Raw genomic sequence first — 19,039 nt, forward strand, 5'->3', positions numbered from 1 at the left:
ATAATGTAAAAACAGGGAGAGGGACAAAACATAAGAGACTCTTAAATATGGAGAACAAAATAGAGGGTTACTGGAGTGGTTGTGGGAGGGGGGATGGGCTAAATGGGTAAGGGGCATTAAGGAATCTACTCCTGAAATCATTGTTACACTTTATGGTAACTAATTTCTATGTAAATTTAAAAATAAATAAATAAATAAATAAATAAATAAATAAATAAAAAACAAAACAAAACAAAACAAAATCCTCATGAATGAACCTCTGATAGTTTCAAACTTTTCTTTTCACCTTCCTCACTTCTCTCAGCCTTTATAGAATTGAAGAGAGAGTTAGGTCATTGCTCTTGATTAGGCTTTGGCTTCAGTGAATGTTGTGGATATTCTGATCTTCTATACAAATGAATGAAACTGTCTTCATATCAGCAAGAAGGCTGTTTTGCTTTCTTATCATTCATGTATTCACTGGAGTAGCATTTTCTATTTCCTACGTTTTGTTTTGTTTTGTTTTTGCATTCAGAACATGGCTGTTTGGCACAAGAAGCCTAGCTTTCAGCCTATCTTAGCTTTCAACATGCTTTCCTCACTAAGCTTAATAATTTCTAGCTTTGATTTTAAATGAGAAATCTTCAACTCTCTCTTTCACTTAAATACTTGCAGGTTATTGTAGGGTTATTTAATTGGATTCATTTCAGTATTGCTGTGTCTCAGAGAAGAATGAGAGGAATAGATATGGGGGAATGGCCAGCTGATAAAGCAGTCAGAACACAACATTTATCAATTAAGTTTGCCATCTATATGAAAACTATTAATGGTGCCTCAAAACAAATACAATAGTAACATCAAAGATCACTGATCATATATCACTGTAACAAATATGACAATAATTAAATAGTTCAAAATATCGCAAAAATTACCAAAATGTGATGCAGAGACATGAAGTGAGCAAATGCTGTTGGGAAAAAAAAATGATGCCAATAGAGTTGCTAAATACAGGGTTGCCACAAACCTTCTATTCATAAACAACAACAACAACAACAACAAAAACAACACAGTACTTGTGAAATGCAAATAAAGTGAAGCACAGTAAAATGAAGTATGCCTATAGTGGTAGTTAAGAACTTACTATTGGCATTTTGTTAATTGTTTCTCATTCCTTTGTATTCCATTTCTCCTGTTTGCTATCTTTCCTGGTGATTTTTTTGTAGTGTATACTTTGACTCCTTTCTCCTTATCTTTTGCGTATCTACTACAGATTTTGTATTTGTGAGTATCATAAAGTTTAAAACTTTGTACAGTTATAGCCGTTGATTTAATCTAATAACAAAGTAACTTTGTTTACAAAATCTCTGCACTTGGATACAGAGAAGAAGAAGATGGAGGTGTAGGAGGACGGTGGGCTCACCTCATTCCGCTGACCACTTATATTCCACCCATATCTGCCTAGAATAACCCAGAAAACCGTCAGAAGACTAGCAGAACAGACTCTCCGGAGCCAAGCATAGACAAGAGGCCCACAGAAGAGGGTGGGAAGGGCAGAGAGGCGTGCGTGCTACACGGACTGGTGGGAGGATAGCCAGGGTGGTGGAGGGGCAGCCTGCCCACCAAGGCGGAATCCCCAAGTCTAGCTTGCAAAAGTGGAGGGGCCAGACTCCATGAGTTCTGACAGCCAGTGGGACTTAACACCTGGAATGTTATAAGTCAACAGCTCTGCTCAGAGAGTGGGTGGGCAAGAGGACATCAGGAAAGAGAGGTGTTGAGCCCTGGAAGACAGAGATCAGCTCAGCAGGAAACAAAGGTGCTGGCCAGCACCATCTCCCTCTCCCATCCCCCAACCTAAATCCCAAAGGGAACCAGTTCCCATCACCAAATGTGCTTGCACCTCGCAAACACCAAATGCTGTGCTTCTATGGATCCATCCCTGTGATGAGTCTACCTGCCTCCCTCCTGGTGCTGCAGGGCACCTCCCTCAGGGGACCACTGAACACAAAGCAAGCTAAGCCTGAGCCTCCCGCCCCTGTGCACCTTGTGGATCCACTCCAGCTAATACACCAGATCCCATCAGAGCAGCAACACAAGCCTGGAAGTGTGCAAGTAGCCCAGACAGGGGCCAAACCACTCCACAGTGATCCCTACCTCTGGGAGAGGGGAAGATAAGGTACACACCAGTCTGATTGTGGCCCCAGCGGTGGGCAGGGGGAAGACATCAGGTCTGATTGTGGCCCCGCCCACCAACACAAGTTACACGAGACAGCACAGGGGAAGTGCCCTGCAGTTCCCCGCCACCCCAGGGATTGTCCAAAATGAAGAAATGGAAGAATTCTCCTCAAAAGAAACTCCAGGAAGTAGCGACAACTAACAAATTGATCAAAACTGAAGTAAGCAATATAACAGAACAAGAATTTAGAAAAATAGTCATAAAATTAACCGCTGGGCTTGAAAAAAGTATAGAGGACAGAAGAGAAAATATTGCTACAGAGATCAATGGACTCAGAAATAGTCATGAGGAGCTAAAAAAAAATGCTATAAATAAGGTGCAAAATAAAATGGAGGCAACCACAGTCCGGATTGAAGAGTCAGAGGAGAGAATAGGTGAATTAGAAGATAAAATTATGGAAAAAGAGGAAGCTGAGAAAAAGAGAGATAAAAAATATCCAGGAGTATGAGGCGAGAGTTAGAGAACTAAATGATGCTTCAAACGGAACAATATCCGTATAATAGGAATTACAGAAGAAGAAGAGACAGAGAAAGGGGTTGAAGGTGTAGCTGAACAAATCATATCTGAGAACTTCCCTGATCTGGGGAAGGAAAAAGGCATTGAATTCCAAGAGGCACAGAGAAGTCCCTTCAGACATAATTTGAATCGATCTTCTGCATGACATATAGTGAAACTGGCAAAATACAAGGATAAAGAGAAAATTCTGGAAGCAGCTAGGGATAAACAGGCTCTAACATATAAAGGGATACCGATAATACTCGTGGCAGACCTATCTACTGAAACTCGGCAGGCCAGAAAGGAATGGCAGGAAATCTTCAATGTGATGAACAGAAAAAAATATGCAGCCGAGAATCCTTTATTCAGCAAGTCTGTCATTTAGAATAGAAGGAGAGATAAAGGTCTTCCCAAACAAACAAAAACTGAAGGAATTCATCACCACTAAACCAGACCTACAAGAGATCCTAAGGGGGATTCTGTGAGTGAAATATTGCAAGGACCACAAAGTACCAGGGACATCACTACAAGCATGAAACCTACAGACATCACAGTGACTCTAAACCCATGTCTTTCCATGATAACACTGAATGTAAATGGACTAAATGCTCCAACCAAAAGACATAGGGTATCAGAATGGAAAAAAAACAAAAAAACAAAAAAAACAAAAAAACAAGACCCATCTATTTGCTTTCCACAAAAGACTCATTTTAGACCTGAGGACACCTTCAGATTGAAAGTGAGGGGATGTAAAACTATCTACCATGCTACTAGAAGTCAAAAGAAAGCTGTGGTAGCCATACTTATAACAAACTAGACTTTAAATTAAAAGCTATAACAAGAAATGAAGAAGGGCATTATATAATAATTACAGGGTCTATCCATCAGGAAGAGCTAAAAATTATAAACATCTATTCGCTGAATACGGGAGCCCCCAAATATATAAAACAATCACAAACATAAGCAACCTTATTGATAAGAATGTGGTAATTGCAGCGGAATTTAATACCCCACTTACAACAATGGATAGATCATCCAGACACAGGATCAATAAAGAAACCAGGGCCCTGAATGAAACATTGGATCAGATGGACTTGACAGATATATTCTGAACTCTGCATCCCAAAGCAACAGAATATACTTTCTTCTTCAGTGCACACGGAATATTCTCCAAGATAGATCACATACTGTGTCACAAAACAGCCCTTCATAGGTATAAAAGAATTGGGATCATACCATGCACACTTCCAGACCACAATGCTATGAAGCTTGAAATCAACCACAGGAAAAAGTCTGGAAAACCTCCAAAAGCATGGAGGTTAAAGAATACACTGCAAAAGAATGAATGGGTCAACAAGGCAATTAGAGAAGAAATTTAAAAATATACAGAAACAAATGAAAATGAAAATACAACAATGCAAACATTTTCGATGCAGCAAAGGCAGTCTTAAGCAGAAAATACATTGCAATCCAGGCTTATCTCCAGAAACAAGAAAAATCCTGCATACAAATATAACAGCACACCTAAAGGAACTAGAAGCAGAAAAGCAAAGACACCCCAAACCCAGCAGAAGAAGAGAAATAATAAAGATCAGAGTAGAAATTAAAAATATAGAATTCAAAAAAAAAAGCAGTACAGCAGATCAATGAAACCAAAAGTTGGTTTTTTGAAAAAATATACAAAATTGATAAACCTCCAGCCAGGCTTCTCAAAAAGAAAAGGGAGATTACCCAAATAGATAAAATCATGAATGAAAGTGGAATTATTACAACCAATCCCTCGGAAATGCAAGCAATTATCAGGGATTACTATGAAAAATTATATGCCAACAAACTGGACAACCTGGAAGAAGTGGACAAATTCCTAAGCACCCACACATTTCCAAAACTCAAACAGGAAGAAATAGAAAACCTGAACAGACCCATAACCAGCAAAGAAATTGAATCAGCTATCAAAAATCTCCTATCAAATAAGAGTCCAGGACCAGATGGCTTCCCAGGGGAATTCTACCAGACATTTAAAGCAGAGATAATCCCTGTCCTTCTCAAGCTGTTCCACAAAATAGAAAAGGAAGGAAAACTTCCAGACTCATTCTATGAAGCCAGCATTACTTTGATTCTGAAACCAAACAGAGACCCAGCAACAACAACAACAAAAAAAACACAAATATAGGCCAATATCCCTGATGAATATGGATGCATAAATTCTCAAAAAGACCCTAGCAAATCGAATTCAACAGCATATAAAAAGAATTATTCACCATGATCAAGTGGGATTCAGTCCTGGGATGCAGGGCTGGTTCAACATTCACAAAAAAATCAATGTGATACATGACATTAATAAAAAAAATAAAGGAACCATATGATCCTTTCAATTGATTCAGAAAAATCATTGGACAAAATTCAGCATCCTTTCTTAATAAAAACCCTCGAGAAAGTCGGGAGAGAAGGAACATACTTAAACATCATAAAAGCCATTTATGAAAAGCCCACAGCTAATATGATCCTCAATGGGGAAAAACTGAGAGCTTTCCCCCTGAGATCAGGAACACGATACGGATGTCCACTCTCACCACTGGTGTTTAACATAGTGTTGGAAGTTCTAGCATCAGCAATTAGACAACAAAAGGAAATCAATGGCATCAACATTGGCAAAATGAAGTAAAGCTTTCACTTTTTGCAGATGACATGATATTATACATGGAACTCGATAAACTCCACCAAAAATCTGCTAGAACTGATACATGAATTCAGCAAAGTCTCAGGATACAAAATCAATGTACAGAAATCAGTTGCATTTTTATACACTAATAATGAAGCAACAGAAAGACAAATAAAGAAACTGACCCATTCACAATTGCACCAAGAATCATACAATATCTAGGAATAAACCTAACCAAGATGTAAAAGATCTGTATGCTGAAAACTATAGAAAGCTTATGAAGGAAACTGAAGAAGATATAAAAAATGGAAAAACATATTCCATGCTCATGGATTGGAAGAGTAAATATTGTTAAAATGTCAATAGTACCCAAAGCTATCTACACATTCAATGCAATCCCAATCAAAATTGCACCAGCATTCTTCTCAAAGCTAGAACAAGCAATCCTAATATTTGTATGGAACCACAAAAGACCCCGAATAGCCAAAGTAATTTTGTAGAAGAAGACCAAAGCAGGAAGCATCACAATCCCAGACTTTAGCCTCTACTACAAAGCTGTAATCATGAAGACAACATGGTATTGGCACAAAAACAGAAACATATACCAATGGAATAGAATAGGGACTCTAGAATTGGACCAACAAAAGTCTGGCCAACTTATCTTTGACAAAGCAGGAGACAATATCCAATGGAAAAGAGACAGTCTCTTTAACAAATGGTGCTGGGAGAACTGGACAGCAACATGAAGAAGGATGAAACTAGACCCCTTTTTTACACCACTCACAAATATAAACCTAACATTGATAAAGGACCTGAATGTGAGACAGTAAACCATCAAAACCCTAGAGGAGAAAGCAGGAAAAAACCTCTCTGACCTCAGCCGCAGCAATTTCTTACTTGACACATCCCCAAAGGCAAGGGAATTAAAAGCAAAAATTAACTATTAGGACCTCATGAAGATAAAATGCTTCTGCACTGGAAAGGAAACAATCAACAAAACTAAAAGGCATCCAACGGAATAGGAAAAGATATTTGCAATTGATATATTGGACAAAGGGGTGGTATCCAAAATCTATCAAGAACTCATCAAACTCCACACCCGATAAACAAATAATCCAGTGAAGAAATGGGCAGAAGACATGAATAGACAATTCTCTAAAGAAGACATCCAGATGGCCAACAGGCACATGAAAAGATGCTCAAGGTCGCTCCTCATCAGGGAAATACAAATCAAAACCACACTGAAATACCACCTCACACCAGTCAGAGTGGCTCAAATGAACAAATCAGGAAACTATAGATGCTGGCGAGGATGTGGAGAAATGGGAACCCTCTTGCACTGTTGGTGGGAATGCAAACTGGTGCAGCCTCTCTGGAAAACAGTGCAGGGGTTCCTAAATAAATTAAAAATAGACCTACCCTATGACCCAGTAATAGCACTGCTAGGAATTTACCCAAGGGATACAGGAGTACTGATGCATAGGGGCACTTGTACCCCAATGTTTATAGCAGCACTCTCAACAATAGCCAAATTATGGAAAGAGCCTAAATGTCCATCAACTGATGAATGGATACAGAAATTGTGGTTTATATACACAATGGAATACTAGGTGGCAATGAGAAAGAATGAAATATGGCCTTTTGTAGCAACGTGGATGGAACTGGAGAGTGTGATGCTAAGTGAAATAAGTCATACAGAGAAAAACAGATACCATATGGTTTCACTCTTATGTGGATCCTGAGAAACTTAACAGAAGACCATGGGGGAGGGGAAGGGAAAAAAAAGTTTAGAGAGGGAGGGAGCCAAAACATAAGAGACTCTTAAAAACTGAGAACAAACTGAGTGTTGATGGGGGGTAGGAGGGAGGGGAAAGTGGGTGATGGGCATTGAGTAGGGCACCTGTTGGAATGAGCACTGGGTGTTGTATGGAAACCAATTTGACGATAAATTTCATATTAAAAAACAACAAAACAAAATCTCTGCACTTGACTACAGTTCAACTTCTTCTCCCTCTACATTTTATGTTATTGATGTCATACTTTATATCTTTTTAAATTTTGTATTTAGTAAAAATTACTAGAGCTCTATTCATTTTTAATACTTCTGTATTTTAACTTTTGTACTAGAGTTAAAAGTGATATACACATTAAGGAAAATGTCAGAGAAAGACAAATACCATATGACTTCACTCATGTGGAATTTAAGAAACAAAACAAGCAAAGGGAAAAAATTTAGAGACAGACAAATCAAGAAACATACTCTTAATTATAGAGAACAAACTGATGTTTACCAGAAGGGAGTGGGGGATGGGTTAAATAGGTGATGGGGATTAGGGAGTGCACTTGTCACGATGAGCATGGAGTGATGTATGGAAGTATGGAATTACTATACTGTACATCAGAAACTAACATAACGCTGTATGTTAGCTAACTGGAAATGAAATAAAAACTTTTAAAAAGTGATTTACCCATCAGTATTATAGTATTAGAGTATTCTCAATTTGACTATATCTTCACTAATGAGTTTTATACTTTCATGTTTTCTTCTTGTTAGTGTTCACTTGTCTCAACTTGAATAATCTTTTTTTTTTAGCATTTCTTATAAATTAGGTCTAGTGGTGATGAACTCCCTTAACTTTTGTTTTTTTCTGGAAAAGTTTTCTCTCTCCTTCATTTCTGAAGGATTGTTTTGTCTGGTATATTATTCTTGGTTGGCAGGTTTTTAAAACTTCCTTTCAGTACTTTAAATATATCATCCCACTGTCTCCTGGCCTGCAAAGTTTGTGCTGAACAATTGCTCATATTATTATGGGAGTTTGTTTTTCATTTACTTATTTTTATTTCTATTTTTTTTTGAGAGAGAGAGGGAGAGAGACAGAGAGAGAGAGCAGGGGAGGGTTAGAGGGAGTGGGAGAGAGAATCTCAAGCGGACTCAACACTCAGTGCAGAGCCCAACATTGGGCTCAATCTCACGACTGTGAGATCATGACCTTAGCTAAAATGAAGAATCAGACGCTTAACTGACTAAGCCACCCAGGCGCCCATGGGAGTTTCTTTGTATGTGATGACTCATTTTTCTCTTTCAGTGTTCAAAGTTCTCTGTCTTGGAAGTTTGAGAATTTTATTATAATCTGTCTTGGTGAAAAATATGCTTAATCTATTTGGGTTTATTTGGGCTTTGATGATCTGGATGTTCATGCCCCTCTCTTATTTACAAAGTTTCTCTCATTATTTCTTTAAATAAGCTTTCTCTACCCTTCTTTCTTTGCTCCTTCCAGGACTCCCATGATACATATATTTGTTTGTTAGACAATGTTCTATAAGTCTCAAGTTTTTTTTCACCTTTTTTCAATTATTTTTCTTTTTGTTCCTTGACTGGGTAATTTCAAGCGACCCATCTTTGAGCTCGATGATCGTTTCTTCTTCTTAGTGATAAAGCACTCTATTGAATTTTTCAGTGCACTCATTTTTCAGCTCCAGGTTTTCCATTTGTTTTTTTTTCCCTATGGTTTCTATCACTTTCTTGAACTTCTTGTGTATTGTTTTCTTGATTTTATTTAGTGGTCAATCTGCATTGTCTTTTAGTTCACTAGGCATCTTACAGACAATTATTTGGAATTCTTTGTCTGACAGCTAATAGATGTCTACTTCTTTTGGGTGAGTTTCTGATGCTTTATTTTGCTCCTTTATTGGTGTCATTTCCCCTGGATATTCCTGATTCTTGTGTCTTGTGGTCTTGTGTTGGTGGTTGTCTATTTGAAGACATTGGCACATCTCCCTGTCATTACAGATGATTGGAAAGGAAAGCCCTTTAGAGTCAGAGCAAACAGAGATTTTGGGTGGCCCAGCTGATGGGCTACACAGGTGGGATCAGTGCTGGAGTCCTTGGGTAGGCTGGTCTGGTGCCTGGATCTGTTGGCCAAACTTTCAGCCTGGATCTTCAGGGGCAAGCTTGCAGTCTGGGACCAGGGGGCTGGTCTGGCACTGGGGCAGACCTGTAGTGTGGATCTACAGGAAGCCTGCCTGGAGGCTGGGTCTGTGGTTGCATTCTGTAGGGTAGGGCTGCAGGGGCCAGGCTGGGGCCACAGGGACATCCTGGTGCTGTGTTAGTCCTGAAGCTTGGGGATGCAAGTAATAGCTGGGGCAGGACTAGAGCCTAGGTCTGTGGGTGCCACCCTGGAGATGGATCAATGGAAGATGGGTAATTGGGTTCACTGGGGTGGGTCTGCTGCTGGGGTTGTGAAGTCAGGTGTTCACTTTACTCTCCCTCACCCATGCAGAGGATGGCTATCTCTCTCTGTACTGTGCTGTGTGCGCTTGGGAGAGGGGTGATATGTCTAATATTAAAATGTCCTCCCTACCCTCTGCAATGCACTATTTCTTATTTCTGTGCTCCCCTCAGGTGTTGTAATCTCTCAGCTGGATTGTATAGTTCTTATGAAGGGATTTTCATGCATGAAAGTTTGCTCAAATTAATTTCACCATGGGGAAACAGCAAAGAAAACTCCTATTCAGTCAACTTGCTGAGATCACTCCTCCATGGAAACTAAACTTGAATTTAAAATCTGAGAGTATTCATGGGTGCTTGGCTAGTTTAGTCGGTTAAGCGTCCGACTTCAGTTTAGGTCCTGATCTCAACATTTATGAGTTCAAGCCCCGTTCTCTACTGTCAGCGCAGAGCCTGCTTCAGTTCTGTCTTCCTTTTTCACTGCCCCTTGCCCACTCTCTCTCTCTCTCAAAAATAAAAATAAAACATTAAAAAAAAATGTCAGAACATTCAGAATGCACATTGTTCACCCATTTCAATGCACTAAGGTACATATCTTAGAACATTTTGGATCTTCCACTGTCCTCCTTAGGGATCATGGTATCTGGCTTTACATGTTCATCTCTGTCCTATCCACTAACGATTTCTCAGTGGCACAAATTTTGCAAACCTTGCTTTGCCTGGCTCAGGTACTAGAAAAAGTCTATATTTATATTGAGAAATATGGCTCCACTTCTGCTCTTCGATATACTTTTTGTGTCTAATCACTATTAAGAAGCTAAGGGTGTACCTCAGTACCGACCTTCACTTTCATCCACAGAAGAAGTATAAAAAACTGTTCTTTCTCGCAACAAGCGCTTTGAAATTGTGATTGGTTTGTGCCTTCTTGCTGTCACTCGAGGTGGAGGCACTGGAGGTGTAGCACTTTCTTCAGGTGGACCTGAATAGATCTGTAAAAGGAGGACATTTTCAGGAAACAATTAGAAAGACTGAATTTTTGTCTCCCTAATGCTAACTAGCAATTGATGCTCACTAGCATTACATCTAGAGTCCGCCATAGCAATTCTAATATGACTAAAGGAATTGGGGGGGGGGGATTTTTAAGAATCACTCTAGCTACCAGCAAGTGTTTAGAGGCCTTCCTTCCTGTTTGCCACATAGGACCTGGCACTTTACAATGTGGAGGAAACAATGCAGACAAGAACTGCAATATCAGTCCTGGATTTTTCACTTACTTCCTGAAAAACCGTAGGCAAATTACCTCCAATCTCTAAGCTTTAGATTCCTTATCTGTAACATGGGAAGACCACCTACCTCACAGTGTGACAAAAATAAGGTGAAAAGGGCAGTCAAGGTACATAGTATGGGTAGGGGTAGGTTGTGGAGGGTTACTAAATGCACCAAATATTTCGGAAAGGATACCAAATAAACTGGTTAAAGTGTTTGCTTCAAGACAGGAATAATGAATGGCTGAGGAAAGGATGGAGGAAACCTATTTCTCACTCCTATATCATTTTGATCTTTTAAAATTTCATACCATGTATGCACTACTTGTTCAAAAAGGAAAGGGGAAAACCAAAGTGTCTTATATGATATAAAAAGTGCTGAACAAAAGAAGAGAAGCTATGAGTACATTTTTATATAGTGTCTCATGTATTTGAGAATCTTTCTTGTCTCTGGGGAGACTGAGCTTTTGGCCAGAGTGGACTCACTTTGGGAGGACACACATGTGGTGAGGGAAGAAGGGGACCATTGAATAATGCAATAATGAAATCAACCCCAATGATTAGTGCAAAGAGAAATGTCAGAGCCCGACATTTCATCAGGCTGCATAGTCACAGAAATTAAATGATTGGGAACACAAATGCCGTGTAAAAGATGGACAATGATAGAAAGCAGTGCAAGCACAATCAAAGGCACTACATGTCTCAACATTTCATGACATAGGAAAGAGAGAATATGGCATAGTAGCAAGCAGAGGAGTTTTGAGGCCATACAGTTTCACAATGATTAGTAATAATATTTTAAATAGCTACAATTTTGTGAGCATAGACTTAGGTACTGTAGAGTTTCTTAAGAATATTCTTTGCTAGACCTATCCACAGAAACTTGGCAGGCCAGAAAGGAGTGGCAGGATATACTCAATGTGCTGAATCAGAAAAATATGCAGTCAAGAATTCTTCATCCAACAAGGCTGTCATTCAAAATAGAAGGAGAGATTAAAAGTTTCCCAGACGAACAAAAATTAAAGGAGTTCATGACCATTAAACAAGCCCTGGAAGAAATTTTCAGGGGGACTCTCTGAGGGGAAAAAGATGAAAATAAATAAATAAATACCAAAAGCAACAAAAACTAGAAAGAACCAGAGAACAACACCAGAAATTCCAACTCTGCAAGCAATATAATGGAAATGAATCCATATCTTTCAGGACTCACTCTAAATGTCAATGGTCCAATCAAAAAACATAGGGTAACAGAATGGATAAGAAAACAAGATCCATCTGTATGTTGTTTACAAGAGACCCACTTTAGACCTAAAGACACCTTCAGATTGAAAATAAGGGGATGGAGAACCATCTATCATGCTAATGGTCAACAAAAGAAAGCCGGAGTAGCCATACTTATAACAATATAGACTTTAAAATAAAGACTGCATCAAGAGATCCATAAGGGCATTACATCATAATCAAGGGCTCTATCCACCAAGAAGACCTAGCAATTGTAAACATTTATGCTCCAAATGTGGTAGCACCCAAATATATAAATCACTTAATCACAAACATAAAGAAACTCATTGATAATAATGTCATAATAGTAGGGGGATGTCAACATCCCACTTACAGCAATGGATGGATCATCTAATCAGAAAATCAACAAGGAAACAATGGCTTTGAATGACACACTGGACCAGATGGGCTTAACAGATATATTCAGAACATTTTATCCTAAAGCAGTGGAATATACATTCTTCTACAGTGCAATGGAACGTTTTCCAGAATAGACCAAATACTGGGACACAAAGCAGCCCTCAACAAGTACAAAAAGATCGAGATCATACTGTACATGTTTTCAGACCACAATGCTATGAAACTCGAAATCAACCACAAGAAAAAATTTGGAAAGGCGACAAATATTTGAAGACTAAAGAACATCCTACTAAAGAATGAATGGGCTAACAAAGCAGTTAAAGAGGAAAGGAAAAGTACATGGAAGCCAGTGAAAATGATAACACCAGAGCCCAAAACCTCTAGGACACAGCAAAGGCAGTCATAAGAGGGAAGTATATAGCACTCCAGGCCTTCCTAAAGAAGGAAGAAAGATCTCCAGTACACAACCTAATCTTACACCTTAAAGAGCTGGAAAAAGAACAGCAAGTAACACCCAAAACCAGCAGAAGACAGGAAATAATAAAGATTAGAGCAGAAATTAATGCTATTGAAACAAACAAACAAACAGTAGAACATATCAATGAAATGAGAAGCTGGTTCTTTGAAAGAATTAACAAAATTGATAAACCACTAGCCAGTTTTATCAAAAAGAAAAAGGAAGGGGCGCCTGGGTGGCGCAGTCGGTTAAGCGTCCGACTTCAGCCAGGTCACGATCTCGCGGTCCGTGAGTTCGAGCCCCGCGTCAGGCTCTGGGCTGATGGCTCGGAGCCTGGAGCCTGTTTCCGATTCTGTGTCTCCCTCTCTCTCAGACCCTCCCCCGTTCATGCTCTGTCTCTCTCTGTCTCAAAAATAAATAAACGTTAAAAAAAAAAAAAAATTTAAAAAAAAAAAAAAAAGAAAAAGGAAAGGACCCAAATAAATAAAATGAGGAAGGAAAGAGGAGAGATAACAACCAACACAACAGAAATAAAAATGATAATAAGAGAATATTATGAGCATTGATACACCAATAAAATGGTCAATCTGGAAGAAATGGACAAATTCCTAGAAACATATAAACTACAAAAACTGAAACAGGAAGAAATAGAAGATTTGAATAGATCCATAACCTGTAAAAAAATAGAATTAGTAACAAAAATCTCCCAAAAAACATGAATCCAGGGCCATATGGCTTTCCAGGGGACTTGTACCAAACATTTAAGGAAGAGTGAACACCTATTCTCTTGAAGCTGTTCCAAAAAGTAGAAATGGAAGGAAAACTGCTAAACTCTTTCTATGAAGCCAGCATTACCTTGATGCCCAAACCAGACAAAGACCCCACTAAAAAGGAGAACTATAGATCAATTTCCCTGATGAACATGGATCCAAAAATCGTCAACAAGATAATAGCCAACTGGAACCAACAATACATTAAAAAATTATTCACCACGACCAAGTGGGATTTATACCTGGGATGCAGTGCTGGTTCAATACCTGCAAAACAATCAATGTGATTCATCACATCAATAAAAGAAAGGACAAGAACCATATGATCCTCTCAATAGATGCAGAGAAAGCATTTGAGAAAATACAGCATCATTTCTTGATAAAATCCCTCAAGAATGTAGGAATATAAGGATCATACTTCAAGATCATAAAAGCCATATATGAAAGACCCACCGCTAATATCATCCTCAATGGGGAAAATGTGAGAGCTATTCCCCTAAGGTAAGGGACAAGACAAGGATGTCCACTCTCACCACTGTTATTCAACATAGTATTGTGGAAGTCTTAGCCTCAGCCATCAGATAACACAAAGGAATAAAAGGCATCCAAATTGGCCAGGAGGAGGTCAAACTTACACTCTTTGCAGATGACATGATACCCTACATGAAAAATCCAAAAGATTCCACCAAAAAACTGCTAGAACTGATTCATGAATCGGCAAAGTTGCAGGATATAAAATGAATGCACAGTGATCAGTTGCATTCCTATACACCAACAATGAAGCAACAGAATGTGAAATCAAGGAATCGATCCCACTTACAATTGCACTGAAAACCATAAAATACCTAGGAATAAATCTAACCAAAGAGGTGAAAAACCAATGTGCTGAAAACTATAGGAAGTTTATGAAAGAAATTGAAGAAGACACAAAAAAATGAAAAAGTATTCCATGCTCAAGATTGGAAGAACAAATAATGTTAAAATGTCAATACTACCCAAAACATTCTACATATTCAATGCAATCCCTATCAAAATAACACCAACATTCTTCACAGAGCTACAAAAAACAATCCTAAAATTTGTATGGAACCGGAAAAGACCCAGGATAGCCAAATCAATCTTGAAAAAAACCAAAGCAGGAGGCATCACAATCTCAGACTTCAAGCTATTTTACAAAGCTATAATCATCAAGACAGTATGGCACTGGTACAAAAGCAGACACTCAGATCAATGGAACAGTATAGAGAACCCAGAAATGGACCCACAAGCATATGGCCAACTAATCTTTGACAAAGCAGGAAAGAATATCCCATGGAATAAAGACAGTCTCTTCAGCAAATGGTGCTGGGAAAACTGGACGGTGACATGCAGAAACATGAACTTGGACCACTTTCTTACACCATACACAAAAATAAACTCAAAATGGATGAAAGACCTAAATGTAAGACAGGAAGCCATGAAACTTCTTGAGCAGAAAGCATGCAAAAACCTCTTTGATCTTGGCCGCAGCAACTTCTTACTCAACACGTCTCCAGAGGCAAGGGAAACAAAAGCAAAAATGAACTATTGGGACCTCATCAAAATAAAAATCTGCACAGTGAAGGAAACAATCAGCAAAACTAAAAGGCAACTGACAGAATGGGAGAAGATATTTGCACATGACACATCAGATAAATTGTTAGTATCCAAAATCTATAAAGAACTTATCAAACTCAACACCCAAAAAACAAATAATCCAGTGAAGAAATGGGCAAAAGACATGAATAGACACTTCTCCAAAGAAGACATCCAGATGGTTGACAGACACATGAAAAAATGCTTAACATCACTCATCATCAGGAAAATATAAATCAAAACCACAATGAGATACCACTTCACATCTGTCAGAATGGCTAACGTTAACAACGCAGGCAACAATGTTAATGTTGGTGATGGATACGGAGAAAGAGGATCTCTTTTGCACTGATGGTGGGAATGCAAACTGGTGCATCCACTCTGGAAAACAGTGTGGAGGTTCCTCAAAAAATTAAAAATAGAACTACCCTACGACCTAGCAATTGCACTACTAGGTATTTATCCAAGTGATACAGGTGTGCTGTTTAGAAGGGACACTTGCACCCCAATGCTTATAGCAGCACTATCAACAATAGCCAAAGTATGGAAAGAGCCCAAATGTCCACTGATGGACGAGTGGATAAAGATGTGGTATGTTTGTATGTTTGTATGTGTACACACATGCATACATACATACATACATACATACGACACAGTGTTACTTGGCATTTAAAAAGAATGAAATCTTGCCATTTGCAACTACGTGGATGGAACTGGATGGTATTATGCTAAGCGAAATTAGTCAATCAGGGAAAGACAAATATCATATGACAGTACTCATATGAGGACTTTAAGATACAGAACAGATGAACACAAGGGAACGGAAGCAAAAATAATATAAAAACAGGGAGGGGGACAAAACATAAGAGACTCTTAAATATGGAGAACAAACAGAGGGTTCCTGGAGGAGTTGTGGGAAGGGGTATGGGTTGAATGGGTAAGGGGCATAAAGGAATCTGCTCCTGAAATCACTATTGCTAACTATTTTGCATGTAAATTAAAAATAAATAAAAATTAAAAGAAAAGAATATTCTTTGCTATTTATTACACACCAGGGTCTTTGCACTGAGTGTTTAATCTACCTGGAGTGTTCTTCCTCCAGATATCTGTATAGCTTGCTCTCTTGAATTCAGTAGGTTATGATAAAATATATTGCTCTCAGTGAGTCCCTCTATGTGAATGTTATCTAAAATTTTGACACACCTCCCTGTATGCAGTGCCTCCTATCCCCCTTCCTTGTTTAAGTTTTTTTCTCCCTAGCATTTCTTATTACTTTCTATCAAGATAAATTGTAGTTATTTATTTTTTGTTGTCTGCTGCTGTAATCTATTGTAAGCTATATGGAAGTATATTATCATGTTCATTGCTATATCTCCAGCAACTAGAACACTGAGTGAAATTGCTGACTGACTGAAATTCAAACACTGACTGCAATTCAAAAGAAAAACCCATTTAAAACAGTGATATAAAAGGCCAGACTGTCCTCTGAAAAGACATAACAGCTACTTCCATTTCCAGCCAAAATAGGACAAGAGGTATTAGGTTTACATCTTCAGCCAGGAATAATTTAAAAACTAGAAAAAATACATGTAACAATGTTATGTGCCTTTTTCAAGGCATTAGAAATCTGGCAATGAAAGTCAGTGATCCGTGAGAGACAGTAAAAAGAAAAGACAGTGATCCATGAGAGAGAGTAGAAAAAAAAAAATGATCCCCATATTTCCAGCTTACAGCCTGGAGAAAGTCTGAAAGTCATAATATATGGAGGGAAACTCGGGGGGTGGTCATCAGTCTGCTTAAGTTGAGGACAGTGGGTTGCAAGTATGGAGAGAAGAAGAAAGTGAATTTTCCAGGCAAAATCTCAGAGAGGAGGTAGCTGCACAAAGAGCTCTAGAGAGCTGCAGGGATCTTCTTTAAGACTTTAGCTGAGTACTAGTCAATACTTATGTGTGAGGCAAGAACCACAGAATTGAATTAGAAGGACTAATTACCTAAGATCACACAGTGCCTTCAAGAGTTCCTGTTCTCACCACTCACACTGGAAAATCAAATAATTAAGTGCTGTGGTTGGTGAGCACTGCAGATGTGGAGCATGAAGGCAGGTAACCAACTCCAGCAGCACAAAGGCTGGGTGGCAGCTTGGGTGCCATTTTTTTTTGTCTTAAAGTAGGTGTTAATCAACATAAAATTCCCTCTTAGAACTGCTTTTGCTGCATCCCATAAGTTTTGATACAGTTTTTTCACTGTAATTTGTTTCAAGATATGTTTTAATTTCCCTTTTGATGTCTTCCTTTGACCCCTTGGTTGTTCAGGAATGTGTTTGTTTAATTACCACATATTTGTGAATTTCCAGTTTTCCTCATGTTATTGATTCCTACTTTCATATAATTGTAGTCAGAAAGGATACTTGATATAATTTCAGTTTTCATACATTTGTTAAGGATTGTTTTGTGACCTAGTATATCATCTATGCTTTGAGAAAGCTCCATATGTACTTGAGAAGGTGTGTTCTGTTGCTGTTGGATGCAATGTTCTATAAACGTCTGTTAGGTTCATTTGGTCTAAGGTATAGTTCAAGTCCAATATTTATTTATTAATTTTCTGTCTGGATGATCTATATGCATTGTTAAATGTGGCGTATTAAAAGTCCCCTACTATTTTTTTTTCTATTTCTCCCTTCAGATCTCTTAGTATTTACTTAATATATTCCAGTGCTCTAATGTTGGGTGCATAATATTGATAATGGTTATATCCTCTTGGATACTAGACCACCCTATTATTATATAATGATCTTCTCTGTCTCTTGTTACAGTCTTTGGCTTAGAGTTAACCTTGTCTCATATAAGTATAGCTATCCTTGCTCGCTTTTAGTTTCCATTTGCATGGTATCATCTTTTTCCATCCCTTCACTTTGAGCTTATGTGTTCCCTTAAAGCTGAAGGGAGTCCCTTTTAGGCAGCGTATTGCTGGGTCTTATTTTTAATCCATTCAGCACTCTATGCTTTTTGATTGAAAATTTTAATCCATCTACATACTTGTTGATAGGTAAAGATTTACTAATTATCTCTTTATAATTGTTTTCTGGCTCATTTGTAATTCTGCTGTTCCTTTCTTCTTCTCTTGCTATCTTTGAGTGAACTGATCATTTTCTGTACGGGTATGTTTTGATACCTTGCACTTTATCCTTTGTGTATCTACTTTAGGTTTTTGTTTTGTGGTTACCACGAAGCTTCCATAAACAAAAATATCAATGTAACAATCTCTTTTAAGCTGATAACAACTTATCTTTGATCACATACAAAACCTCTACAAGTTTACATCTCCCTATATTTTGTTTTTGATGTCACAATTTACCTCTCTTTATATTGTGTACCTATTAATAAATTATTGTAGCTGAAATTGTTTTAACACTTGTGTCCTTTAACTTTTGTATTAGAGTTACATGGTTAACACACCACCATATTACAGAATCCGAACATACCTAATTTGAGTATATACTTACCAGTAGATTTTATATTTTAATATATTTTTATATTACTAGTGTCCTTTCATTTCAGATTGAGGAATTCCTTTCAGTATTTACTGTAAAGTAGATCTAGAGTTGATAAACTCCCTTAGCTTTTGTTTTTGTTTTTGTTTTTTTTTTTTGTAAAGTCTTTATCCTTCATTTCTGAAAGATGACTTTTAAGGTAACA

The 19,039-nt window shown here is 38.1% G+C and overlaps 1 protein-coding gene across 8 annotated transcripts in view; it reads right to left on the minus strand.

The window, feature by feature from the left end:
• The window catches only part of OPHN1 (oligophrenin 1), a 541,657-nt gene that overhangs the window by 72,613 nt on the left and 450,005 nt on the right, over nt 1–19,039 (minus strand). For all 8 annotated transcript variants that reach the window (XR_009257107.1, XM_058713537.1, XM_058713536.1 and 5 more), the window contains one exon: nt 10,439–10,586. Coding sequence is in view for 7 of the 8 variants with exons in the window: in XM_058713537.1 (XP_058569520.1) it covers nt 10,439–10,586 (148 nt within the window). In the remaining variant the exon portion in view is untranslated. The remainder of the gene's footprint in view (nt 1–10,438; nt 10,587–19,039) is intronic.

This window comes from Neofelis nebulosa, chromosome X (assembly GCF_028018385.1).
Source record: "Neofelis nebulosa isolate mNeoNeb1 chromosome X, mNeoNeb1.pri, whole genome shotgun sequence".
Classification (NCBI taxonomy): domain Eukaryota; kingdom Metazoa; phylum Chordata; class Mammalia; order Carnivora; family Felidae; genus Neofelis; species Neofelis nebulosa.